The sequence below is a fragment of the Eleutherodactylus coqui genome, chromosome 10 (assembly GCF_035609145.1).
Source record: "Eleutherodactylus coqui strain aEleCoq1 chromosome 10, aEleCoq1.hap1, whole genome shotgun sequence".
Taxonomy (NCBI): Eukaryota; Metazoa; Chordata; class Amphibia; order Anura; family Eleutherodactylidae; genus Eleutherodactylus; species Eleutherodactylus coqui.
Window position 1 is genome coordinate 23,167,519 of NC_089846.1, and position 27,648 is coordinate 23,195,166.

At 45.2% G+C, this 27,648-nt stretch overlaps 1 protein-coding gene across 3 annotated transcripts in view; it reads left to right on the forward strand.

The window, feature by feature from the left end:
- WNK3 (WNK lysine deficient protein kinase 3) overlaps positions 1-27,648 on the forward strand; it is a 114,088-nt gene that overhangs the window by 63,678 nt on the left and 22,762 nt on the right. For all 3 annotated transcript variants that reach the window (XM_066580561.1, XM_066580562.1, XM_066580564.1), the window contains exons 12-18: positions 3,940-3,989; positions 6,103-6,244; positions 6,346-6,462; positions 7,478-7,621; positions 7,700-7,754; positions 22,243-22,371; positions 24,581-25,386. In XM_066580561.1, the coding sequence (XP_066436658.1) occupies positions 3,940-3,989; positions 6,103-6,244; positions 6,346-6,462; positions 7,478-7,621; positions 7,700-7,754; positions 22,243-22,371; positions 24,581-25,386 (1,443 nt within the window). The remainder of the gene's footprint in view (positions 1-3,939; positions 3,990-6,102; positions 6,245-6,345; positions 6,463-7,477; positions 7,622-7,699; positions 7,755-22,242; positions 22,372-24,580; positions 25,387-27,648) is intronic.

Below are 27,648 nucleotides of genomic sequence, written 5' to 3' on the forward strand. Positions count from 1 at the left end.
ATCTTTGCGGATGAAACTTCATCTACGTTCAGCTGGCAAAATATAAGATGGCAGACACAGCCGAGGCTTCTCCTGGTCGATTTTTTTTTTTCGAGCTATGAATGCTGGAAAGATCACTAGAAATGATCCGAAGATCTCCTGACTACAGTAACTAATCACCGCGCACAATACAGTTCTTCTAGTTTGAACCTTTTAATCGCAGTTCGGTTGCACTTAGTTTTGCAAGTCTTAGAAAGCGTTGGTACAATGCATTTTGCGTAAACCTAGTTCAGCAGCTGGGACGTGCTCTGAAATTTCTACCAGAGACCACGTCCGTTCTGAAGGTGAAAAGTCAGTCTCCTTCTGAGTTAGACCTGAATGAGGAACAGTTGTCCAAGCTATCCTCTCTAGTTGGGGGTTTGATATTCGCTGTGAAGGATATTCTTCAGGTGAAAGATCCAGACCCAAAAACGTCTGCAAGAACGGTCTCTTTCAGACATCCAAGCATTCTCTAAAAGTGTTTCCCCTCTCGTAAGGTATTTGAGGACGGCCTGACTAGGGAATGGAATCTCCCTGACAAGCGTTTCGCTTAACCAAAGTGCTTGGAGATTATGTATGCCTATTTGGTAGAGTCATTAAGAAATGGGCGTAGACCATCCAGTGTCACAATTGCCGAAACACTTTGCCTATGGTCAACACCATAGCAACATGCTGGACCTTGTGACTAAAATCCTAGAATGCAGCCTCTAAAAAGTCCTTAACTGGACTTTTTTGTCAGTTCCCGCCTCTTCAGACCCTAACTGTAGGAAATCATATCTGAAGCCACAGTTCACAAGAGCTCTCACTTACCACAGAAGTCTAGCCGAGCAAGGTCTACTCAAAAGAAACTACTTCAGTTTTGTTCCTTTCGGTGCTCCAGTTCCTTTTTACCTCAGATGTCAAGAAAGCTGCACAGATTCACAAAAAGAAACATTCCTTCAAACCCCAACCCTCCTGACGTCCCCATCCACAGACCTCCAATTATCCTCAGTCACCCAGTCAGTCAGGGTGGGGAGATGACTTTCCCAATCCAGAAACACCTGGTTAACTCATGTCTCCCGACACCTGGGTCTAGGAGGTCATTCCCTAAGTCTATGCCATAGTTTGTTAACCGTCCTCCAGACCGTTTCTTCAGGTCCAGACTTCAGACATCTCCTTAACGGATCAACTCTTTTTGGATTAGGCAATATGCCATCTCTTTATCCATGCTGTCAATGTTCCAGTACCCCACGCAGGGTGTTTCACTGTGTTTTTATTCTCTTTTTGTGGTACCCAAGAAGGAAGGATCTGTCTGCACCATTCTGGATTTGAAAAAACTGAATCAATATGTAAAAGTTTGCCATTACTGCACGAAGTCGCTGAAGTTTGTCATTCTGTTCATGGAACAAGGGGAATTCCTGTGGTACTCATCTGCAGAGCACGTCAGAGCTTTCTCTGTTTTGCAGATTGAGTGGAACTACTACCAGTTTGTGGCTCTCCCATTCAGATTGGCCAGGGCTCCCTGCGAAGTTCATGAAAAGTCCTGGCGTCGGGGATGGCTTTTCTCAACTCCAAGGGGATTGTGGGTTTCCCCTGTTTCAATGACATCCTGGTGAAGGGGCTTTCCCACTCGATAACTCCCTAAGTCTTTATCACCCTGGACACTCTGCTGGTTCGGATGCATTTAACAACCCCAAGTCTTCCCTCTTCCAGTCTCGGCCGTTTCGAATTCTATTTCCACTGCAGAAACTTCTCCTCCAGGCATCTCCTCCATTTGACATTGCATGAGAGTTTTGGGGTTGATAGTTTCTTCATTCAAGGCGATTCCCTTCAGCCAAATTCACGCCTGACCTCTCCAGTTGGCAATTCTCTCTCGATCTGACGAATCTGCATGCTTACTCGATCGAAAAACGTCTGACGCTTCGTCACTCCTTGCACTGGTGCCTAGATTTTCCTCAAGTTCACCGTGGGTGGTCCTTTCTGACACTTAAGTGGCTGGTGCTCACCATGGATGCCAGTCTCCTCTGATGGGTTGTACGCTACAAAACCTTACATTACGAAGAATGTGGACAGTACAGCAGTTGTCCCTCCCAATAAATGTGTTGAAGCTTTGTGCCGTACTGTTGTTGCTGCGTCTTTTCCTAGACCTTGTCCAGACGGACAAAGTGATGACCCCCTCAGTCCAGTAGTCATGGAGGAAATGGGGAAAAAAATCCTAGAATGGGCTGAATCCCACCTCCCTGCGATCTTGACGATCCTTATACCAGGCGTGGACAGCTAGGTTGCAGAATTAATGGCAGAGAGTAAGTCAACTGGGGAGGATGCGGAACTGCATCCCGATGTGTTTCCAGACCTTCGCCACAGATGGGGTCGCTCAGATGTAGATATGATGTCTGGAATAAATTGCAAGCTTCCAACTTTCATGCCCCCCTCCATTCCCGCTCATCCCTCGATTTTTATCAAAGATCACACTGGAAGGTCTTCCACTGGCCCTGGTGGTTACAAACTAGAATTGACGCACCTGGTTTGTGGATCTGGTCAGCCTACTCAGCGTTTCTTTGGCACCTCCCCTTTCGAAATAATCTTCTGTTAGGTCAAGTGGCTGTCTCCTCCATTCGCCGACTCTATCAACTTGCAGCCCTGTCGGTCAATCCTCCCTTCACAATCAGGACAAGGTGGTCCTCCGTCCTGTGCCGTCTTTCCTGCTGATGGTGGTGTCCTTCCACATTAATGAGGATGTTGTTCTACCCTCCTGTCCTTAAGACTCATACCCGAAGGCATGCACTCTTCATAAGTTGGGTTTAGTTCATGCTCTGCGAATTTACTTGTGTCAAATGTCCGTCGTGACTCGCTCTACTTGAGTCCGGATGGTCTGAGATGGAACCTTGTAGTTTCCAAAGTTGTCATTTCACGTTTGATCAGGTCAGCCATGGTGGAGGCATACCGTGCAAAGGGCAGGGAACCTACCTTCTGCATTAGTGTGCATTTGACTCTGGCTGTGGGCACCTATAGGGCATTGCACAATGGTACTTCCACTCTTCAAATGTGCAAGGCTGTCTTGTGGGCCTCTCCAAAGACTTTTCTGCAAAGTCTTTTTTTTTTTTTTTTTTAAACAAATTTCATACACTTGCATACGCTAATGCTTCTCTCCGTTAGCATATTTGCTGTCTTCGTAACTGACAGCATGATGTCTTACCTAATTTTCACACCCCCGGGGACTGCTCTAGATCATCCCACGGTCTTCAGCTGTGTCCCCCAATGCACTTAACATGAAATCTTTCTCTGCACGTTTATTGGGGACACAGCACCCGCCCACTTTGGTCCTTATGCCTTTCCGAGACCCTTGTCCTTTTGTTGGAGCGTTTTGTTGTCCAGGTATCCTGCATGATTTCAGTTTTCATCCTACTCGGCTTCTCCTATTGTTTGCATTCAAACTGATAACTTGGTGCCTGCAGGAGGGGTATAGCTGGTAGGAGGAGCTAACAATTTTTTGCTTAGTGTCCTAGTAGTAGTAGCAGCAGCTATACCCACTGTCGTTAGCGGTGTCCCCCAATGAACGTGACGAGAGATTTACGTGCAAGAAAAAAAAAATCGAATTTTCTGCGATTATGGGTCAAATGTTTTGCTGACCGCTATCATGTTGAAGAACTTCTCCACAGCCGGGTATGACAACAGAGAACAAAAGATTATTTCCCAGCATGTAACAAGTGAGGATGATCTATATTGTAGATTTTATAATGATTTAAATGTATCCTAACATAAAGAGAAACTATCCTCGTATCGCCATAGACAGTTGGTCCAGAAGCGCTTTGACATTCGAGGGTCGAGTCCTCTGGTTCCCCCGCCTTGTCTTCACTGCAGCGCTGCACCCTCTGTGGATTCATGCCTGTCATACGGATGTCGTCATTCTTCATAGACACTAATACATCTTTGCTTTTGCAGGCACATCTGGCAGAAGCGTCTGCGGTTCAGAAAATCGACCCCGTTCAGAGGTAAATAATTAAGCATTTCGCCTCTGTAGACCGGTGTGGTGTCATATTAAGCATTTACTTGCATGAGTGGTTTAGTCATTTGACCGGTTAAGTCGTGTTTTGTCAACAATTCTTTTTCTTTGCAGAGATTTTACAAGTATTGTACACAGACGAGGGCCGGGAATTACTTTCTCTCTTGTAGACCAGAGGATATTAGCCGGCTGGTGTGTAAAAGTCGTGCAGATCAGTCACCCGTAGTTACCAGTCGGCCAACCTTCACTGGAATACTTCCATGTTCTGTGCGCACTGGTTTTATGCCAACGGCTCAGTGTGTCTCAGCAGTGTACAATATACTATATACTACAGGGATCACACGCAGTGTTTGATGCAATTATTTTTTTTTTTTTTTAGCAAAAGGAATAATTCTTTCTTCTGTGTCCATGCTTGAAAAGAAATAATGCACCAAAAACTGCATATTTAGGACCTGTTCACACTGCAGTTTATGTACCCATTAATACTGCAAACTGCCACAGATGAAGGCCTCATGCCCATGGCTGGTGACCCCCAGAGGCCCATACTCGCCTTTCCGGATCCGCCGTGAGTGTCTCAGCCGGCGTACATGCGCACAGTGCAGGGCGTGACGCGCTGGGCTATTTCCGTGATAGTTCTGCAGTGCTCACTGCAGAAGTGCCCCGGGACTGACTGCTTCCATCGACTGCAATGGAAGCCAGCCGTGTGATTTATTTTATTTATTTATTTTTTCCCCGTATCAAATAAAGCATTTTGCTGCGATTCTGCTCCGCGAGCGAAAAACCGCCATTTTTCGCTCGTGGGCAGGGGAGAATCTTTTAACATAGCATGTCTATGGACAGACATTGCTGCGAAATTCGCGGCGGGCATCTGTGGGCGAAAATCCATCCGTGGGCATTGGGCTTTAATGAGCTTCACTTGTGCTCTCAGTAGTGGTTTGCTACAGATTCTTACCCACCCTGAAACTATTGCTCTTTGTGAAAAGACATTCAGCATACGGTACCACAGTTTCTGCTGCTGTCTCCACAGGATAGGGGATAACGTGCTGATCGTGGGGGTCTCACAGCTGATAGGGCATCCTGTGTCAACTACTGCTTTTCACGGTGGGGGTCTCTTCTTCCCCTGCTGTGACGCCAGAATGAATGGAGCGTTGGCCCAGCACCGATGGTCAGCGCTCCATTCATTTCCATGTGGCTGATGGTAATACTTACCACTCGAATGTCTTGGCAGTCCCATAGATATTCAATGGAGCGCTCGCACGACCAGCTTCTTCTCATTGCAAGAGGTACAGTAACCTCTGTGAGGAGGACGGGGGACATGGGACCTCCATTCTAGAGATTGATAAGGGTCTCCGCAGGGAAGCCCCCACCGATCAGCAAGTTATCCCCTATCCTTTGGATGGGGAATACTTAGAAATCTTTGTACAACCCCTTTTAGGTGCTTAATGACTGCATGATTAATGGCCGTTGTAGCTGGACTATTATGAAAAGCGGTATCAGCTTTACAAGTACAGCTGCAAACTTCAGCTCGACCCTAGTGATTAATTTGTCTCAAATTATTCAAAGGCCATGGATGCCAACGCTCAGGCTAGCCTATCCTCCAGCTCCATGGATGCCAACGCTCAGGCTAGCCTATCCTCCAGCTCCATGGATGCCAACGCTCAGGCTAGCCTATCCTCCAGCTCCATGGATGCCAACGCTCAGGCTAGCCTATCCTCCAGCTCCATGGATGCCAACGCTCAGGCTAGCCTATCCTCCAGCTCCATGGATGCCAACGCTCAGGCTAGCCTATCCTCCAGCTCCATGGATGCCAACGCTCAGGCTAGCCTATCCTCCACCTCCATGGATGCCAACGCTCTGGCTAGCCTATCCTCCACCTTTTTAGATTCATATAAACCAGCTCAGGGCTTTAAATATGCTTCATAGTAAATTTATATAGCAGTTATCAAACTGCTTACACATGCGATCATCCGTCACCATTAATGTGCCTGACTGTCTGATCCAGATACCTGGGAGATTTCTCTATTTCATATTAGGTGGAGAACTTTAATAGTACTTCATAGAATGTGTTGCCTGCCTTTTAGTAATAAAATATTGCATTGCAGTACCCAGGTTGAGCATCCAAGGGATAGCACTGGGATTCCAGATGGGTCCCTTGGAAACGGAAAGCATGAAAAGATGAAGCAACGTCGATCTTCTTGTCCTAGGCCAGATAAAATGACTCGATTCACCCTTGTCTTCCTAGGGGTATGTGTGTGTGTGTTTTTGTTTTTTGGGGGAAGGTTTGTAACCTTCCATAATATAATTGAGAAGTTCTGAAATGTTGCTCTTCCTCCGCTTGCCTGCAGGTTTCAAGCTTTGGTGATAATATGGTGGAATGCCAACTGGAGACACACAACAACAAGATGGTCACCTTTAAGTTTGATGCAGACGGTGATGCGCCAGAGGACATTGCTCTATATATGGTTAGTCTCACTAGACATGGGTAAAAGTCTTTTAACCACCTGTTTTCCCTAAACATGGCTCAGACTAGTAAAATGACCTTGCAGTTTAGCTTAAGCACCCCCGCAGATCAGCTGTTTAAACCCTTCCTGCCCCAGGAACTAAGTGTATGTACACCTACATCCTATGGATGGCATGGGTTTAGAAGCTGAGCCTGTGCTATCTGAAGCGGGAGCTGGCTATGACTGACAGCTGGCCTCCAGCTGCAGCAGCGGGGATTGGTGAGAACACTGATTCTCTACTGTTAACACTTTAGATGTCACAATCAATGTTGATCGTGGCATGTAAAGGATTCACAGAGGAAAAGGACTCCTTCTGTGACGACATTGTCCCTCCACCATGAAATTACATATGACCGATAGGTTGCCATGGTAAGTGGACGCTACACAATGGCATCTGGGTCTGCCATGGCCTGTGATTGCTATGATTAGCGATAATGCATAGCCGTACATAAGTACTGCAATGTATTATTAGTGCGATCATAGCATTGCACATTCAAGTCCCCTACAGGGATACAAATGTAAAAAAATTAAAGAAAAATGGTACAAATATACATTTTTGCACACTTTCTCCTTCTTTAAAAAAAACACGTTTTTGTGTCTTCTCATCCTTAACAACCCGTAGAATAAACTGAACACTTTTTTATATATCTTGCATGGCAAATGCCATATAAAACACGGACCTGAAATGCTTTTTATTCATTTAAAAAAAAAAAAATCAAGAAAGCCTTATTTATCCCAAAATGGTAAAATGGTACCAATAAAAACTACGGTTTGTCACACAAAACACAAGCCCACACAGCGCTCTGTCCATGGAAAAATAAAAAGGTTATAAAACTTTAAATGCCACAATGCAAAAAATATATATCGATTTAAAAAAAGGGAGTATGTGTATATAGCCTGTGACACTTATAAGGATGGGATATGTCTTAGTAAAACACTCTCAAAGTACTGGGTTCTTGTTTTCGTAAATCCCCAGGTTGAAGATGACTTTGTACAGGAAGGTGAAAGGGATAAGTTTGTAGAGGAGCTGAAGCTGATTGTGACACAAGCGCAGGAGATACTGCGCAGTATTCCAGTGGAAGGGAGAGCTGAACTTGCCACATCAGAGTCAACTAACCAAGTGAGTTAATGCGGCCGATTTACCAAATAACATCTTGATATTTATCTGTCTTATTAAACTTGTAAATTCCTCTTGTAGACGGGAACTTCTGAACATGTACAAGTGGCAGTCCCGGCCTCTGCCCCGACTGGAGGTGAGTGTTGTCCAAGGAAGCAACGCTGGTTTAGTCAAATAAGATTGTGTGCTTGTGAGCTTCATTGGAAGAATTTGTTCTTCCTTAGTCAAGTAAATCAAGTCCTTGAGAAAAGATACTGTAACTACCCCCCCCTGAGGACGGGGCTAATATTGGGCCCGAAGGGAAGCTGCAAATAAATTAAAGTGAACCAGTGTACTGTACACTGATCAACTGGTGTGCAGTGCAGGAATCAAGCATAGAGCTAATTGGCCAAGCCTCAGCCAATAAGCACTGGGTTTGTATACTGCTTCGGCCTAGCCTTGATTGGGTGAGGCTCTGCCAATCAGTGCTATTCTTGATTCCTGCACTGTCTACAAACTCATGGATGTATTTACATTACAGCACCACAATAGGAGTAGGCGGAGTGTGGCTGTTGAAGAAGGTACATGGAGGGGCTGTGATTTGAGGAGGGGGAGCTAGTATATTGAGGCCGTGATCACTAAACGAAAAGGAGGGAAGTACACAGGATGGTAGTGGGGGTGTGTGCATGTACAGCAATTCCATAATATGTACCGATTATTAGAATTGTACCATACAACTTAACTAGTATATATTAATCCCTTCCTGACATCCACCATACATGTACGCTACAACGGTACAGTAGTTCCTGCAACCACCTGGATGGAACTTGGCTCCGATCCGGCGATTTTAGGCTTTTTAGATGCCGCTGTCAATGTCGAAAGCGACATCTAAAGGGGTTGGTGAGGGAGAGGGCTCCCTCTTTTACCCCATTGCACTTCTGCGATCCAATCATGAGCTGCTGATGGTTGCCATGGCAACAGGTCAAATCATGATCTCCAGGTATGCCATGTGCGGTGGCGTGTGAGGGTCACTGTCCTCACTGACAGTAATAGACATTACTATCAGTGATGAACATAACCATGTCAGATAATGCCCTGGACTACATAAGTAGTGTTTTATCTAAGCAATCAAAGGATCACATCTTCAAGTCCCCTCGTGGAATGGATAAATGTCTTTAAAAAAACAAACAAAAAAAAAAACTTTTACATGTAAATCCCTCCCCGAAAAAAAACATCAGAAAATTTCCGTTATGCCATTTATTACTAGAAGAGAGATTCTTATACTCACCGGAAAATGTATTTCTTATTTCAATAATTGTAGGAAAGAGCTTAAGACCTTGGGTATAGCTACTGCCACTTGGAGGTGGACACTAAGTGTTAGCTCCTCCTCCTAGCTATACCCCTCCTGCAGGCACTATTCTAACTAGTTTGTATGTAAGCAGCAAGAGTAGCCTAATAGGATACACAAGTCATTCTGACCACATGACGACAATATTTTAAAAAAATGTAACTTTCTGAACTCCCCAACAAGGAGGAAAATATCAGTAAATATGATATGAACAAGATGAGAGAGAGATTCTACGGTAAGTACAAAAATCAAATTTTCTTGTCTGTATCATTGAGGGATACGGCTTAAGATCGTGGGACGTTCCAGAGCAGTCCCTCGGGTGGGAAAATCCTAGGATGACTCATGCAGTCAGTTTACTGACGTTTTGTAAAATGCTTCGTCCGAAGAAGACCTCCAGGGATACAAAAGTAAGCACCTGGGTGAACTATGAAAATGTGTGCACCGAGGTCCACATAGTTGCCTTACACACCTGCATAACGGTAGCTCAATTGATGGCCGCCCACGAGGCACCCATTGCCCGAGTAGAATGTCTCTGCCACTGTTGATTGGATATAGTAAAAAATAACCACCTTGGACGCCGCAAGTCCATGCCGTAGGCCATCAGGATTTACAAACCTAGTCGGAGAGTCTGAAAGATGCTGTTTGATAAAGGTCGATCTGCAAGACTCGCACATGGTCCAGTTTGTGAGGAGCACGTTCCCTCGGATGAACTGTAGATTAACAAAATGAGGGCAGAGCAATGTCTTTATTGATGTGGAATGCCAGCACCACCTTAGGTAGGAAGAAAGGAAAGACACATGACGTAGGACTAACTTTGTCCCAATAAAAGACTGAACAAAAGCTTGACTGACAAAGCTGCAAACACTGAGAACCGTCAGGCTGGCATCCATGCTGAGTACTTGCTATAAGAAGGTAACAAAGAAATGTCCCAGGTGTATCTGTGGGGACTCCAGTCACTAAAATCAGGAGTGCTGAAATGCGCAGAGGTAGTCAGGTCTTCTGTACAAGGGAGGTCACAAGCTTGTACTATTTCAAGATAATGGTACACTGGAGAGGCCGTGTGAGAAATTGGCCAAAAGGAATCACCTTGAAGGAGGAGACAATCATCCCCAACACCCTCATGCAGTGACGAATAGTCACAGAAATCGGAGTTTGCAAAGAGCATGCATGTTTTGGACTAAATATTTTTGGCATCTGCAGTAGTGCACAAGCTTGATTTGTATTCAGTACGGAGGAAAAATGGGAAAAGTTCAAAAGGATCCTAATCGCCTCATGTGAGCAGTTCATTCCCTTCAAAAATAAAAGTAACTCAGCTAAAAGGAAACCAATGTGGCTCGACAAGACGGTACGAGGGGCAATAAACGAAAAGAAGAAAGCGTTCAAACTACTAAAGCAACAAGGCAGCGAAGAAGCGCTAAAATCATACAGGGAAAAAAACAAAATATGCAAAGATACGATTAAAACTGCCAAAGAGGAAGCGGAAAGACGGATCGCAAAAGAGAGCAGAAACAACCCGAAGCTATTTTTCAACTACATAAACAGCAAAAGGATTTGCAGGGAGAGCGCTGGCCCTTTAAAAAACAATGCAGGAGAAATCATTGATGATGACGAAGGGAAAGCAAATCTAATAAACAGTTTCTTCTCAAGTGTGTTCAACAAAGAAAAGGAAATGCCACACGAGGAGCAGGGGAATAAAACGAACCCCTCACAAAATATCTCATACCTAACGCAGGAGGAGGTGCGGAAGCGTCTAAAGAAAACTAAAATTGATAAATCACCGGGCCCTGATGGATTACACCCAAGGATACTAAAGGAACTAAGTGACGAGATAGCTAGGCCGCTGTACCTTTATATTTCTAGACACTATCAAGACCGGAGTAGTACCATTGGACTGGCGCATTGCCAACGTGGTTCCAATCTACAAAAAAGGGAGCAAAAGTGAGCCTGGTAACTACAGGCCAGTAAGTCTCACTTCAGTAACGGGAAAAATTTTCGAGGGGATTCTGAGAGACGCCGTCGATGAGTACCTCAAGGAGATTAAGGGAATAACTCCTCACCAGCATGGATTCATGAAGGGTCGCTCATGTCAGACAAATCTGATCAGTTTCTACGATGAAGTAAGCTCTAAGCTGGACCAGGGAGAATCTATTGATCTTGTATATCTGGACTTCTCTAAAGCCTTTGACACCGTGCCACATAATAGGCTAATATACAAAATGAGGCAGCTCGGACTGGGCGAAAACGTGTGTAAGTGGGTAAAAAATTGGCTCAACGATAGAAAGCAGAGGGTGGTAATAAATGGTTCGTACTCTGATTGGACCACAGTCGCTAGCGGGGTGCCACAGGGTTCAGTATTAGGCCCCACTCTGTTCAACATATTTATTAATGACCTGATAGAGGGGCTGCACAGCAAAATATCAATATTTGCAGATGACACAAAATTATACAATGTAATTAATGCAACGGAGGACAATATGTGGCTACAAACGGACTTGGATAAGCTGGGGGCTTGGGCAGAAAAATGGCAAATGAAGTTCAATGTTGAAAAATGTAAGACTATGCACATGGGCAGGAGGAACGGATGTCACAAATATTCACTTAATGGGGTACCACTAGGGAAAAGTGATATGGAAAAGGATCTGGGGGTATTAGTGGATAATAGACTAAACTGGAGTAACCAATGCCAGTCAGCCGCTGCAAAGGCAAATAAAGTCTTGGGGTGCATCAAAAGAGGAATAGGGGCGAAGGACGAGAACATCATCCTCCCACTATATAAGGCACTTGTCAGACCTCACATGGAATACTGCGTACAATTCTGGACACCGGTGCTCAGGAAAGATGTCACAGTGCTTGAGGGGGTTCAAAGAAGAGCGACTAAACTAATACATGGAATGACGGGACTGGAATACCCAGAGAGGCTATCAAAATTGGGACTATTTACTCTAGAAAAAAGAAGGTTAAGAGGCGACCAAATAACCATGTATAAGTACATGAGGGGACAACACATGGATCTCTCCCGCGATCTGTTTACACCCAGGACCACGACGGTAACAAGAGGACATCCGCTACGATTAGAGGAAAGTAGGTTTCATCACCAACACAGAAAGGGGTTCTTTACTGTAAGAGCAGTTAGACTGTGGAACTCTCTACCGGAGGAAGTGGTGATGGCAAAATCCATAGAGGAGTTTAAAAGGGGACTTGATGTCTTTCTGGAGAGGAAGGACATTATAGGATACAAGTCTTAGGTTAATTGTTAATCCGGGTATACAGGCAGGTAGGAACTATTAGGGGTTGATCCAGGGAACAGTCTGATTGCCATTAGGGAGTCGGGAAGGAATTTTTTCCCCAAAAGGGCTAATTGACTTCTGCCTTGGGGTTTTTTGCCTTCCTCTGGATCAACACAGTAGGATAGACAGGCTGGACTAGATGGACAATGTCTTCATTCGGCCTTACATACTATGTTACTATGTTACTATGTTATTGTAAGATAACCCAGAAAATCCAGCCTTTGTGATGGTGTGAAAAAACACTTGGGATGGATGGATGATCCAACCGGACCTAGACAGCGTGTCCAGAGTGATGGTCAGACTCTCTAGGTTGGCCAACTGGGGTGAGGTTTTTATCATGATGGTGAGATAAGGGACGGCCACTATCCCCTTGGCATGGAGAATGGCCATCACTGACGGCAGAACCTTCGTCAAAACTTGGGGGGCTGTTGCCAACCCGAATAGAAGAGCCCTGAACTGATAGTGATTCAATCGGATGGGAAAGCAGAGAAATAGCTGATGGGCTGGGCAGATTGGTACATGAAGGTTCACATCCTTGATGTTGATCGATCACAGAAACTCCTGCGGTTCCATGGACGCAATGACAAATCTTAGTGACGCCTTTCAAAAATGCTGGACCTTTACATACTGATTGAGCTTCTTCAGATACAGGACTGGTCTGACAGAGCCATCCTGCTTGGGTACCACAAAAAGATTTGATTAGTAGCCTGCAAAACGCTGAGAATGAGGCACAGAATATATAACACCTTGAGCGGACAGGTTGTCTATTGTCCGAAGAAAGGCTATGGCTTTTGAAGGAGACCTTGGAATTCTGTTACCGAAGAAACAATCTGGAGGTGGGGCTGCAAATTCTTTGGCATAACCTGAAGAGATGACGTCCTGAACCAAAGTGTCCAAAACAAGGGAACCAAGTTTTCCTTAATGGGGATAATTGGCCCTTCACCCTGGACGGATCGGAAGATTTAGTGGAAGAAGCCTTGGAGTCCTGAGTACGGGGATGCTAGGACCTGTCTGGCTTTAATTGAGCCTTTGATTCTGTTCCTGTGTGGCTTTTTTACTATCTGAGTTTCAAGGGCTGGAGCAGCGAAAAGCACGAAAATGAGTGGTTTTTTTTTTTCTTTTCTTTTTCTTTTCTTTGTTTTTTCTCCACAGACCAAATCCTGCGCAACTAAGTTGTCCTGTTTTGGCCAGATTGACTGTCGGAACAATGTAGTCTTTCTATAATAGCAGTTAGAGGCTCTGGACAGAAGAGATGCTAGTAGTTAGTTCTGCGGCCGCCTTCTGCGATGGAACGCAGGTAGGACAACAGGATTCAAACTGGCCGCTGTAGACTTTGTATTACAGCGAGAGCATGCGTAGTATGTGGTCGGCCTGGCCTGTGTCTGGAGTTTTTCTATCTAGTGTTAGATATGACGCTAAAACAGCAATTGTACGAATTACTGTAATATACTGCAAGATGTACTGTAGGAGAGGCCATAGTGCAGGAAAGCTAGCCGCCAGGCAGACCTTACCTGGTCCGGAGCATCGTTGTGGGATAATGATCCCAGGGATCCTTGCTGCGAGAGTTGTAGCTTCTAAAGAGAAGCAATTGATATTGCCCAGAAAAGGAAGACTTTTTGACTGTCCACGAAGCCCCCAGCGGTGATGTGCGGCAAAATCGCCGCCACAAACTAAAACTCTTGCTATCCGTGATAATCAACTGCACCTGGATACCACACTGGGCTCGATAAACAGATTCACGTGCCTGGCTTCAACTTTCCATATCCGTCTGAGAGAAAGGTCAAAGCGCGCTGTTGAGGAAAACCTTGCAACTGCCCTGAAAAAATATTTAAAAAAAACAGGAAAAAGCGACCGTAAAGGTACTGGTACCACCTGCTGGAAGTTATAGTAGCTAGGAAAAGGGAGAAGAGGATAGGCAAGGGGGAGGAAGATACTTGACTCCTATGAGAGGGAAGGACACGGATTCCTTAGTTCCAGCAGTGTCCGCCGCTGTCTTGTCTGCCTGGTAGTGCTCTGGTAAAAAGGGGCACACTATAGCTGGTGGGTCACATCCGAGTTGAGGCTTGAATGTGCCTCCTTTTCTTCTGAGGATAGGACAGACAACTGCACGGGTAACTCTGTTCCATTTGTCCTCTTCACTGGGGTAACGGAGAGTCCTGCCGAGCTGTTTTCTTTGAATCCAAGAGGTAATTGAAGACTGGCGAGAACCAGGTCTGCCTCCTACGGACACTAAGTGGAAACTAGTTAGAATGGTGCCTACAGCAGGAATATAGCTAGTAGGAGAAGCTAACTCTTTTTTCTGCTTAGTGACCGACTCCTAGTGGTAATAACTATACCCAAGGTCTTGGGTATACAAGCCGTGTCCTCCCCAATGGTACAGACAAGAAATGTAAATTAGACCTCCGCCACCCCTCTGAATTTGGTATCACCATACTTGCAATGATTGGTACTATAAAATTGTTGTTTATCCCATATGGCAAACGCTGTTGACAACATAAAAAGGGAAAAACTTTGCCAAAATCGCTTATTTTGATCATCTTGCCTTTGAAAAATTGAAATAAAAAGCTGTACGCACCTCAAAATGGTAAAATGAAACCGTCCGCTCGTCCAACAATCAAGCTTCATACAGCGATGCACAGAATTTTTTTTTTCTATGCAAAATCCCAGAGTAGTAAAGTCTAAAGAGAAAAATATATAAATTTGATATAGCTGGAATCATAACACCAATAATAACCTATAATTTATACTGCACGGTCAGCGGCACATGAAAAAAAAAATCAAGTAAACCATGTCAGAATTGCTTTTTTTTTTTTTTTTTTTCCACACTTCAGCTCCCAAAACATGGAATAAAAAATGATCCAGATGTCACATACGCTCCAAAATGGTACCAGTGAATGCGTCGGCTCGTCCCTCAAGCAGCTCAACAGATGAAAAAAATAAACAAAAAATTGTCTGAATATGGCGATGCAAGAAAGTCCATGAAAAATGCCTTTTATTGTACAAGAATGGTAAAAAATATATATAGAATATAAATCTGGTATTGCTGCAACTACACTGACCCGCAGAATGAGGAGAACATGTCACTTGTACCGCATGGTAAATGGATTAAAATAAATTAAAAAAACAATGCCGGAATTGCAGTTTTTTTTTAACAGCTCTTCTAAAAACCCAATAAAAAACTTATCAAAAATGTTGTCTGCATCCAAAAAATGGTAAGAATGAAAACGTCTGCTTATCCCACAAAAAAACAAGCTCTCGCACCGTGTCATAAATTATGATTTTCTGAATATGGAAATGAAAAATTGGCCCAATGAAAGGGAGGCCCTAAAATCCACGAGGTGTTTCTCTGTTTGAGCCATGTTACACAAAAGGACCACAAGTGAGCGATATCGGGGCAATATTGAGTTTTGTTTTTCTGCTAACTTCTGTTGTGTTACAGAAAAAAAAATTAGAATTATGGCTGAAGAGTTCATAGAATTTTTGTAAATGCTTTTTTTTGTAAACTGCTGCATTTTTTTCAAAAATGTGAGACGCCTATATACACAAACCTCCACAAAATGTTCAAAGTCCCCTTAGAACTGAATTTGTTACTTTTAAATAAATAAATAAATGAATAAAATAAATTTTTGACATTTTCATCAAAATTTGAAACATTTGCCCCTGTACTTACACACTTTTTGTAATGTCCAAAATGAGGAAAAGGATACTTTCAAAATGATACTGGCATATACCATATTACATATGGTAAATATCTACTTGCTATTTATGATATTTACCTCGCATGGTAGGATTCGGTCCTAAAAGCTGAAAAATTCAAACTTTGAAAAATTGCACACGTTTTTTTTTTTCCAAAAATTTCTGTAAATCTAGACTTATATTAATCAACACAAACGCATTAACACGAATTCACCACTAGCGTAAAGTACAGTGTAACGGAAAAGACAATCGCTTGTATAAGTAAAAGCGTTTTAGAGTTATTACCCCTTAAAGTGACAGTTCAGATTTGAAAAATGAGGCCTGGTCAGGAAAACCAAAACTGGTTGCAGAGAGGAATGGGTTAAGGAATTGCTGTGCATGTACGTCATTTATGGAATAAACACGCTCAAAATACCAAGACTTTAACAAAAAAAGTAAGAATTGGAAAAAAATTTGGAAAAAAAAAATGCAGGTTTTTATTTTAGGTCAAATTGCCCATGACTTCCCTGAGAGCACAATGAGGTAGTGTCTGTCACACTGATTGCAGTGATTTGTCTGCTGTGTAGATCTGTGCAGGAGTTTTGGAGAAACCTGCATTTAATTACTATCAGACCCAGAACTAGTCCTGTACATTAATGAATTGCAGCCTACCCACCCCGCCCTCCAGCCAATGATTGTCAGCACTCTCTATGAACAATATTAAGCAGAGACCTGTCAGTCAGTAGCTCGAAGGTGGGGTGGGTGTAGTTAGCCTGTAGCTCATGAATATCCAGGACTACTTTAAGTAGCCCTCTTTGCATTTGCTGCTTTATAAAAGGCAACTTTCTCGTCCATATCATTATGACACACAACACCTTTGGATATAGCTGCTGCCACTAGGAGGCGACACTAAGCAAAGAAAGCTAGTCCCTCTTACCAGCTATACCCCTCCTGCAGGCACTGAACTAAATCCATTTTAGCTTTAGTGTCCATAGGAGATAGAACTCCGGTCGTCTTTCCTTTCTTGTTTTCTTTTATTTTTCCTTTTTCCCCTCTAGCTGGGCATCAGGGATGAGCTAACTTACCTGATGGTCCCCAAGTGAGGAGGGTGAACAGTGCTCCATCAGACGCCCTGTTACCCCATCCTCCAATAAGACAAAGTGGAACAGAGCGGCACTAACCACTCTGCTTCCCACCAGGCATCGGATCACTTGAGGTTCCTGCCTGCTTTTTCACCCAATTCCAGCGATCTCTCACCACTTTTGTGACGGTCACTGAAGCAGTGACCCTGCTGGTGCCCGGGGAAGCCGAAGAGGATGAAGATGAGGTGAGTAAACGAAATTAGGGTTATATGGCGCAAGCACAACTCGTCCCTTCCCACATTGCCTCGAGGTCATACATCCTATTCCCTTGTGCCTGCCCACTGCACTGAACCGTCGTAAGCCACGCGCTTTTTTCCCCTTAGCGCTGCATCTCCGTTTTTATTCGGACCAGCGTTCCTCTGCGGCTGGGGCCGGGAGCTGGTTAGGGTCTGGCTCCGGTGGCATTGGGCATTTCAGCGTGCTGATGTACATGCAGATGCTTCCAGTCAGGCTAGCGACAAATCTAGCCCCTGGCTTCTAGGCCTGTATAGGCTGTGACTGGAAGTGGGGTACGCAGGAAATTAGTTGGCACTTGCCCCTCTCCCCACAAAATTTCTCTATTGATCAACTGTACATAACGAGAGGGGGAATTTCACCTCCATCCCCGCGCGGCTCTCTGAAAATAGAGCAGTCTCTGACTAGCCTAGGCTCCAGTCGAGCCCGTGGCTTCTAAGCCGGCAAAAGCTTCCACTAAAGGCGGGACTTCTAGGAGGAGGGAATATAAGTTGCCCCTCTTTCTGTGCAAGGCTTTCTCTAGGCCAGCTGTTCCTGTCCTATCCCCTAATCCTGCGGTTGCTGACGGGTTAGGCTCCAATTGAAATCCTGGCTTCTAGGCCTCTACAGGCTGCGCCTAGGACGGGATTTTTGATGCTTGGGGGATGGAACTGTCCTTCTCGCGCGAAAATCAATAGGCCTTTCCGTGCATCCCGTGGTCACTGGCGGAGCCGCCTATAGGTGGCTGAGGCTGAAATCGAGCCCCTGGCTTCTAGGCCTTTGTAGGCCGCAACTGGTGGGCTCCCAGAATACGGGGTGAGGGAGGGATTTTGCTCTTCTCATGCACATCTTTCTGTAGAGGCCAGTTACCTAGCCTGGTGTCCGCACGCGGCCTCCGACAGAGCCGTTTCTTGGCCGGATTAGGCTCAAATCGAGCCCCTGGCTTCTAGGCCTACATGGGCCCCAATTGGGCTGGGACTTTCGGTTGTCGCGGGTAGGAGCTTCCCATGCTACGTGAGATCAGTCTTTAAACAAGTGCACAGTTCCAACCACGCATCTATTGGGTCGGTTGCCGGCTTCTGTTACAACTGCTTTTGCCAGGTCTAACCTAAAGACAAGGGGCAAGTACTTCACCTCTCCCACCAGCTCCAGAAGCCTTTATATGGCCAGTAGCTTCCATCGGAGAACAGCAGGATTGTTGTTCCCTTTTCAACACTCATCACCTGCAACCATCATCCTGCTTTTCTAGATGATCGCTGGCCTAAACCAGGTAACTTCTGCCCCAAGGGGCATTCTCTTGATTTGAGAGGAGCAACACTGAGGTGGACCGTCACAGGAGCCCAGGGCCTGGTGGGCATGTAATTAGCCTGGCCGTATACGTTACCCTCACTATTAGGAGTAATAGCTGTATAGCCCCGCCTAATACGAATGAACTGTTGCATCAAGACGCCCCATTACACCATTCGATAGGAGAATTAAGTGGGTTACGATGAGACTCCTGATCTTGCATGACTACACAATATGGCAAGCAGTCATTTCTTCCCCGATTTCAGGAGAGACGTATTTACCAGTCAGTCATGACAACCATCCTCGGGTCTCATTACTCCCTTTTACTGGAGCAGTAATAGTAGGGCTGTGAGCCTCAGTATTCTGCATGATTACTGAATGATGGCTACTATCATCCACCATATTACCCCCTTCCATAGGAGGAGTAATAGTAAGATGTGTGACAACTCTTATGTAATGGGTATCGCACATATCTGGTCACTCATAACCACTATCCTCCTATAATGTTACTCTCTCATATACTAGAACTGATGGTAGGTCCCCTATAACGTCTCATTCCTGACTACCATCTTCTACCACATTCACCCTTCCATAGGAGGAGGAATCTTACTGATATGCGACTCTGTCTCTCATGCCTCGATCTAGCACACATCCAGTCTTCAAGAACAGCTATGCTCTACCTCATTAGCCACTTCTGATGGAGTAATGGTAGGCCGGGGGCTCAAACCCCCCCCCCCCCCCCCCCCCCCCTAGTTCTGTAAGACATTGTATACTCGGGACTACCCAATTTTAAGACCATCATCACCCTCATTGCACCCATCTAGACTGGTTCATTTTTTATTGCAGTAACCCGATAACTCTGTCATGTCTATACATCCATGATGAACAGCAACTACTGCATTATTCCTCTTTACTAGGAGGAATTATGGCGGTGCTGTGCAATGCTGTCTCAATCATATATGCTTAAAGCACATCTTTAGTCCCCTCATTAATTACCTCTGGGGCAGAGTGTAGAAAGCCATCAGGACTCTTAACCACCCAGTTGACAATCGGCCATCCCCTTATCGTCTTTTAAAGGGGTTATGTCAGTGAAACCCCTTTTTTAGCTGTGCCCTGCATCACCGTACATTGTAACCTGTTGAAAGAAAACAGTTAAGAAAACAAAGTTTTACCTAATCCTGTTGTATTTGTTCCCTCCCTTGTTTACTTGCCACGAGGGGGTCGGCTCCTGCGTGCTGACGCCGACCTGGCCGCGTCTATCCTCCCACGCCCCCGGAGAGTCAGCGACCAGTGCGCAAGCGCGCTGGGAAGGACGGCAGAAGTTAGACGCGGCCAGGCCAATCAGTGGGCGACGCGTCACTTGTGACGCATCAACCATTGACTCGGGCAGCTGTACTTGCCGTCCGGCAGTGGTCGAAGCAGTAGCGGAAGCTGGAACTTTGCCAGCTTCGGCACTGTGATAGGAAGGCTGCAGGAGGGTCATCAGGAGAGCAGCAGGTTCCTGGTGACCGGCCCGGTAATGCACAGGTGAGTGTAAATTTTTCTATTTTGCTTACGGAAACCCTTTAAAGCTAGAGACACGTTCTAGCTACTCTTGTCTTTCCTGCAGTGCACCGTAGTGTGAGGCAGCGTTTTATACCCTCCTCCTCCTGAGGTGCAAATACCTTGCTGCTGGACTCCGTGTCTGACGGGACGCATGGCTTTTCAGTATCTGGCATCATTGTCATACGCAGAGTGGTAAGGGAACCATATCGCCTTCTATAGGTGAAGAACGGTACTACTGCTTAGTTCTGTCTCTGACGTGCTTAAGCAATTATGTCAGTACAAGCCGTTATATTACTCCCTATTCAAATAGCAGAAATATATAGATTACTGGTGGATTATATGTATTGTGAGTGGTGGTTGCAGTATCAAGTAACTTGACCGTGGTCAGGCATGGTATCTTAAGGGCTCGTTAACACTTCCATACATGAGGAATAACTGTGTTCTGCTACAGTCTGTACAATCCCAGAAGTTTGTAGTTGTCTCATCACCTTACATAAACCAGGGTTTATGTCAAGACTGTCTCTGATGCGGATACTGCTCAGCATTAGTACTGATCATATATCGCATATCACTATGCTAGAGTCTAAGGAATCCGGGTGATGTACCTAATGTCGTACGGTATAATGGGGCTTTCTGATTTCAGCTCAGCCTCTTACATTGGTACTGTTATCTCTGAGGCACCTCCTGGTATCTTGCCAGTTATTGGGCTAGTAAGGTCTAAACCCACTTACTACGCAGCGCACCTCCACCCTAGGTGGTCCGCTCCAGCTTGGCTTCCTCGACGAGCCTCTCCATGAAGCAGTCCGCTACTATCAGTAATGTCTAGAGCTAGTACAATGCGGGGTATGTATAATGGGTACATTCCCTGCGTTCTTTCCTTTACAAGTATGGGGCCGGATATTCATCCGTGCAGTACGAACGCTTGCAGCGTAGTGAGTGCCGATGCTCTATATCCTCCGTTACAAAGATGATTTAAAAAAATTAAAAAGTAGGTAGATTACAGGTAGTAATTGTCTATGTGGTAGATGAATTGTAGTCATCAGACCTTATTAATTTGTCCTGTTTATGTCACTTGCACCAGATAGTGCCGAGCTTAATTCCACATTACAGACTCCTTACCTTTTGCATCCAACAGCAGACAGGTGGAGAGCCAATGTCATTTGTTAGGAGCAGTCCAGACCGGGCGTCATGTTATCTAGAGAGCTCAATGCAGAACTTGTTTTCATCGGATTACTCGGGCACACCCTACTTTCTTCTAGATTTTTCTTGCCTGTTCTTTAGCTTCTGTGGGGATCGAGCCTCTACCCCCTACAAAGGATAGCAAGTGTTACTTGTTATGGCCCTTTTACATGGGCTAACAGTCTTCTAAATGAGCGATAATAGTTTGGGGTAAATGCGCTTTTAGTTGCCGATGGATATGTCTCCTATTAGCGCCCACTGGAAACAATAGGGTAGTTACTAATTCTCTTTCTTGCTCCTTCCCCCTTGGGTACTGCTCTGGAACGTTCCAATGTCTTCAGTGTCCTTGAATAATACGGGCGAGAAAAAAGGATTTTGTTACTTACCATAAAATCCCTTTCTTGTCACGATCATTGGGGGACACAGAACCCGCCCTGTTTATTGCTGACGTTTTATGAAAGGCGCTCCTCAAACCGGCCTGACTTTTTCCCCTAGAACTATCGCTTTACTTCTAGTCTGTATGGCTTGACTTCAGGTGTGCTCTGTTCGCTCCTACTGCTTACGTACAAACGGAGTTCAGTGCCTGCAGGAGGGGTATAGCTGGTAGGAGGGACTAACTTTCTTTGCTTGGTGTCGCCTCCTAGTGGCAGCAGCTATACCCACAATCTTCAGCTGTGTGCCCGATGAATGTGACGAGAGAGGGATTTTATGGTAAGTAACTAATATCCTGTTTTCTCAAAAACTACTGTCCAGATACACCCAGCAGACTGTAACCAGTGTGACACGCGCTACCTTGTGGTGTTCTCAGAGGGCGGTGCAAAAAGATGGTGACAGTCTAAAACCTTTATGTACTTTTAATGTTTAATGTGGGGGACGTGTTCATACTGATCGGTGATTGGCTTCTAGTTAACTTTTTTGTTTTCTGATGGATTTCTCAAACTCAAAAGTTGCTCTTTTTATTTTTTAAAGGTGAATCAGTGCCACAGTCGTCACCCGTGGGTCGATGGAGGTTTTTCATCAACCAAACAATTAGAAACCGTGAAGCTCAGTCATCTGTCACGCAGACATCGGTTACCACAGTTCCTCAGCAAGCTACAGGTCAGGAAACTGGAATAGGGTTGTTTTGTTTTTTTTATCCCGATTTTATAGCTGATGATGCACTACAATAAATCTCTATTCACATCTGTCATCTGTGTTCGACAGTTGTGTAGATTAGTGCGCCTGATCTATATGCCGATGTGTCCATAGACTTCATTAAATTAAAAGGAAACTCCTTTCTAATGAAGTCAATGGCCCGTACACATAAGAATACTTGCAGATCGAAAAGTATAATCGATTACTCTTTTAAGTATAAGGGATCACGGCGAAAAAAAATTATACCATGGTATGTAAAGTATGCAAATAATCTTGTGTGTGTGTGTGTGTGTGTGTGTGTGTATATATATATATATATATATATATATGTGTGTATGTATGTAAAGTATGCCTTAGTGTGTCCTGTCTGTAAACTAAATACTGCCACCATGTTGTGATCACATGACACACTTAGACATTTACCATATTTTTTGGACCATAAGACACACCTTTTAGCAAAGAATAATCTTGCTAAAAAGTGCATGCGTCTTATAGTCCAAAGTCAGGAGGATCCAGCAGTGCCAGATTCACACCCCCCCCCCCCCCCATCCTGACTGCCGCCTTCCTGATTAATAAGAACGCTGATAAAGCGCTCTGACAGATCAGTAAAAGAACTCTGGCTGCAAAATTCTCTCGCTGTCGTGCGCTCAGCCTCTGCATCCACTGGAGTAAGTAGGGAATGGAAGACCTTCATGATGTTATGGTCATCTGACCAGATGCTGGAAGATTCAGACTGGGGGCTTCAGGAGGCATAAGGGTAAGAGGACTAGAAACGTTTACTGTCCCCATATATTTTTACTTATTAATCAAGACGTGTGCACAGAGCTTTGTGTGTGACGTGTATGTATGTAAACTGTGTGCTGCTGGTCTGTGAGAAATTGTAGGGGTGTTAAGAGAGAATAATGCTGCACCACCTACTCGCCAGTGAGTGGAGAGCTGCATGCACACTCAACGCCTACACACTGCACAGGGATGTAGAAGGAAGCATTCTCATACAAACTCTTATCTGTGCCCTATACTCTGCAGTGTAGCAGAGTGTGTCCCCTGCTATACTCGCCTATGTGTTTGGCTCATGCGCTTCAGCAACCAATAGCCGGACGCTCCTGCTGCATTCAGTGCGTTACCAAAAGAAAAGCTTAGGAAAAATTCTGCCAGTGTCAATGAAAGTAGGCAACATGCAAAAGGACCTCCACGTTGGTTTGTCCTGAGTATTTTGTGTATTCGAAATAACTGATGCCTTTACATTACAACTACAGTGGTACCTCAGCTTGTGAGCAGGCTCTTTTCCCGATTTTTTTTTTTGCTCTTATTTAAGAGCAAAAAATTTGGGTTACGAGCCTGCTCGCAAGTCAAAAAGCTTGCAAGCTGAAGCTCAGGGGGGGAGTTGAATACTCTCCTACCGCCGGCGTTCCGGTCCTCACGATGGTCTGCGGCGCTCCTGCAGCCTGCCGCGTCTTCCTCCACATCGATAGAGAATTTCTTCCTGGAAGCGGGGCTTGAATACCCCACCTCAAGCAAGCCAATGGTCTGATTGGTTAATCCAGTGCCGTGTCAGCCAAATAAAGCAGGCGCTGGCTTAACCAATCACAGCCATTCAATGACCTCATCCGCGCTTGGACTGCCTGTTTAGACTGCATGATTCTCATGGAGAATTGTGCAGTTCTCGTTCACTAATCGTTCAGTGTTTGACATTCTTGAAACCCTGAACAATCCGTGTTTAAACTGCACAACCATCCGACACTGATTTTTACACCGGGTGAAACTAAACGACGAACGAGAACCTCATGATTGTACGTCACTCAGTCATTGTTGCTCAGTGCTTCACATTATACGTGAAGCAGGCAGCGTTTAGATGCAGCAAGAAGTGAGCGATCCAGTGATGATTTTCATGCAAGTTGAAACTGAGCGACAAATGAAAAGTATACTAATAGTTAACAAAGACTTCGTGATTAGACACAACGATTATCACGCATTTTCGTTAGTTTGAATGAATTTTTTGCAACAGTTGTTGTTTAAATGGGTTGGAAGTATCTGTCAGCTGCTTATCTCCTCTCCACATACGTCCTGCTGATCTGTTTGTGGTGCAGTCAGGGGTTATTGATGAGCGCTCGGCCATCAGTGTATAGCAACTTTGTGTAATATTCACAATTTTCTTCTTTCCCTCTCTCCCCAGGACCACATAATGAAACGAGGCGTAGCCTTCCTGAGGATCTCTCTAGTGCGAAGCAAAGCTTTCAGACAGGGCATACTGTACACTCCACATCCTCGGATGGCCAGGTTTCTTCCAAAGAACCTAAGCCTCGGGTACTTACCACTCAGGTGGTAAGTGGTAATGAAATCCTGTCCTCTGCAGTCGATAATAGCTCGGTAGCGGTGCAGATTCAGAAAGAGTCTGAGGTATATAGCAACAATATAGCTTTGGTAAGAGAAGCCCAGCATCCGGTCTCTCAAGTTGGTAGCGATCAGGAGGTGCAAGCAGCAAATGGCGGTGTTTACACAGTGGAGTCCGTTGCTCAACCCACCTCGGGTTCCGTGTCTGCCCAGACCTCCACAGTTATGTCTCTTGGTCTCACAAAGTCTGACAGTATCGGGCCTTCAGATGCTCCCTACTATCCACAGACGCCTGTCTCTGAAGTGTCATTTGTGCATTCTGCTTCAGTTCAGGAGTCGGACGGGGAAGGTCCTCCCAAAATAGAGTATTCCGATAACTGTATCAAAACCCTTGACGAAAAATTGAGAAACCTGTTATACCAAGACAGTTCTGCCAGCTCCTACGCGGACAGCCAGAAGGAGACACAAAGTACAGAGTCCCCCCTTTCATCTTCTGCTGAGGATACCCTGTCCTGTCCTGCCCCCGAAGCAGCGATTGCAGATCCTGCCAGTGTTCAGGCCACTCCGGAGCAGAAAGACCCAGTTGATCCACTGCCAGCCAAAGCTGCTGAAGCTGTCATTGCGATTCCTGGTCAATTGACGCCATCTGTAAGTAATTCATGTCTGCAAGACTTGCCTGAGACCATTCATTTACTGGAAGCGCAAGTTATTCTCTTTAGTCGATGCTTTTACCTTCTTTTGACTGGCAATACTTCACTTGCATGATATTATTTGGTTGTAGCTTTACTTTCATTAGACCAGATTTTGCTCTCTGGGAAATAAATCCACTTGGTCTTTCAAAACAGGGGTGTAAAAGATGATCATCTGGTTGGCTCCATCCACCACTAGAGGGACTTTACTGCATACTGCTATATGTTGAACTCACTGATAACCGTATGCACTAAGCTCCTAAACTTTCTATAACCTGTCTTCTTTTAAATACACTAACTTTTCACACAACTTTTGCTCATCTAACAGCCTTCTGTGTGAATCATTAATCTTGTAATATACTTACATAAACATTATTTTTTTTGTTTTTATCTGGGAAAATGAGGTTTGAAGTGTCTACCACTAGGGGTCTCTCTTCCGGCACCGTTGCAATCTACTACCTCTTAGGCCTCATGTCATGAGGCCCGCCGCGGATTCTTCATGGAGAATCCCGCAGTGGGTCCCTCCTTTCCAGCGGACATGATGCTAAAAAAGATTCTTGCCTGTCCGGATGCTGCGGACCTGCCCTCCGTCGCAGCCGGACCTTCTTTCTTTGCCTCGGCGCATGTGCTCAGCAAGCTGGCAGCGTGCCGCTCGCATGCGCCGGGCACGCCATTTTTTTTTTAAACTCCTGCTTTCCCGAGCTCAAGCACGCGGAGAGCAGAAATTCAGGCGCGGGTGTATCGTGGTTCCAGACGGCTCCCATAGGCTTCAATAGAAGCCTGCGGGAGACCCGCACGAAAATAAAGCATGTTGCGGGTTTTTCCCCGCACACGCAATCCGTGCCTGAAGGGAAAATGACATCCGCAGGTATTTAACTATCCGCGTGTGAGAAATACGCTGCAGATTTTAAATAACAATTATCCCGTGAACATGAGGCTTTAGGCAATTGGCTTCTCTAGTAACAGGGACATGGGGGCACTATTAGTTACTGCATGTAACAGAAGGTTAGGAATTCAGATGCTGCTGATTGGAAATGGGCTATGCAAGTCGGCATGAGAAGTCTGGGAGAGGAAATACTGGCAGAATGGCTGGCATAGCGGACCATTGCAGATAGCAGGGCAGTAGAAAAATAAGACTATTTACATGGAAAACTGAATTGATAGAAATCAAACTGCGTGCAAAGAGCAAAAGCAGCAGCCAATGAAAACCCGGGCTGCTTTTGAATTATATTTTTTTCAACGTTTTTTTTAAAATTCAGGTCTGCATAGAAGATTTGTAGCGCTCTATCCGTAAAACAGAGAGCTGGCCCGCTATAACATGTATTAAAAAATGAATTGCCACAGAATGTTGGACCTAAAAGCAACATGATATAAGGTGGAGATTCGCTAGTGCATCGCTTCCAGCTGTGGGTTACCAGAGAACTGCTTAGTACAACATGCTGGATCTAGTGTGAACAGAGCCTTTGCATAGTCAGCGGCATAGTGTAACACTAAGGCTGGGTTCACACGGGGCGGATTTGCCGCGAAAATTCAGTCCGGAATTTCACCGCGGCATATCCGCTTGTGGCCACCAATCTGGGATTAGCCAGCCATGTGGACGAGATTTCTCAGAATTCGCTGGCCGCAGCATGTTAATTTTTTTTCTTTTTCCGCTGCGGCCGCGCTCTCCTCTATGGGAGCGCCGGTTGCAGCGGAAGAGCAAGCGGCCAGGCCGCTTCAAAACCCGCGGCTAAGTGCTGTGGGTTTTGGAGCAGCGCTTCTCCTGGCGGAAATATCGCAGTTTTTCACTGCGGCCAAACGGCGATATTTCCGCCGGGAATCTGCCCCGTGTGAACCCAGCCTAAGGTTTTACTGATTGACAAGATGGACTTCTGGTTTTTAATATTGAAATCCATAAGCAGATCTCTTAAACTGATCCTATACTCCGCTCTCCTCCATCTCACAAGTACAGCGCTGCACCTTCACACTCTGCGCTGGGACTGTTAATGGGCTGCAGAGACCCTGTGAATGGGATGTCAGACTGCTGCGGCCCATAACAGACCAACGCTCACACTGAGGTCTTTGATTGGCTACCCCTTCCTGTGAGGTCCTGTGCACAGGCATGACTGCCACCTGTAAACACCACAGCGGAGGCTGGGAGAGGTGATTAGAAGATCTCTTATGATGATTATTCATATGGGGGGATGGGTTAACGGTTTTAACTTTTTTTTTTGTTTGTTTG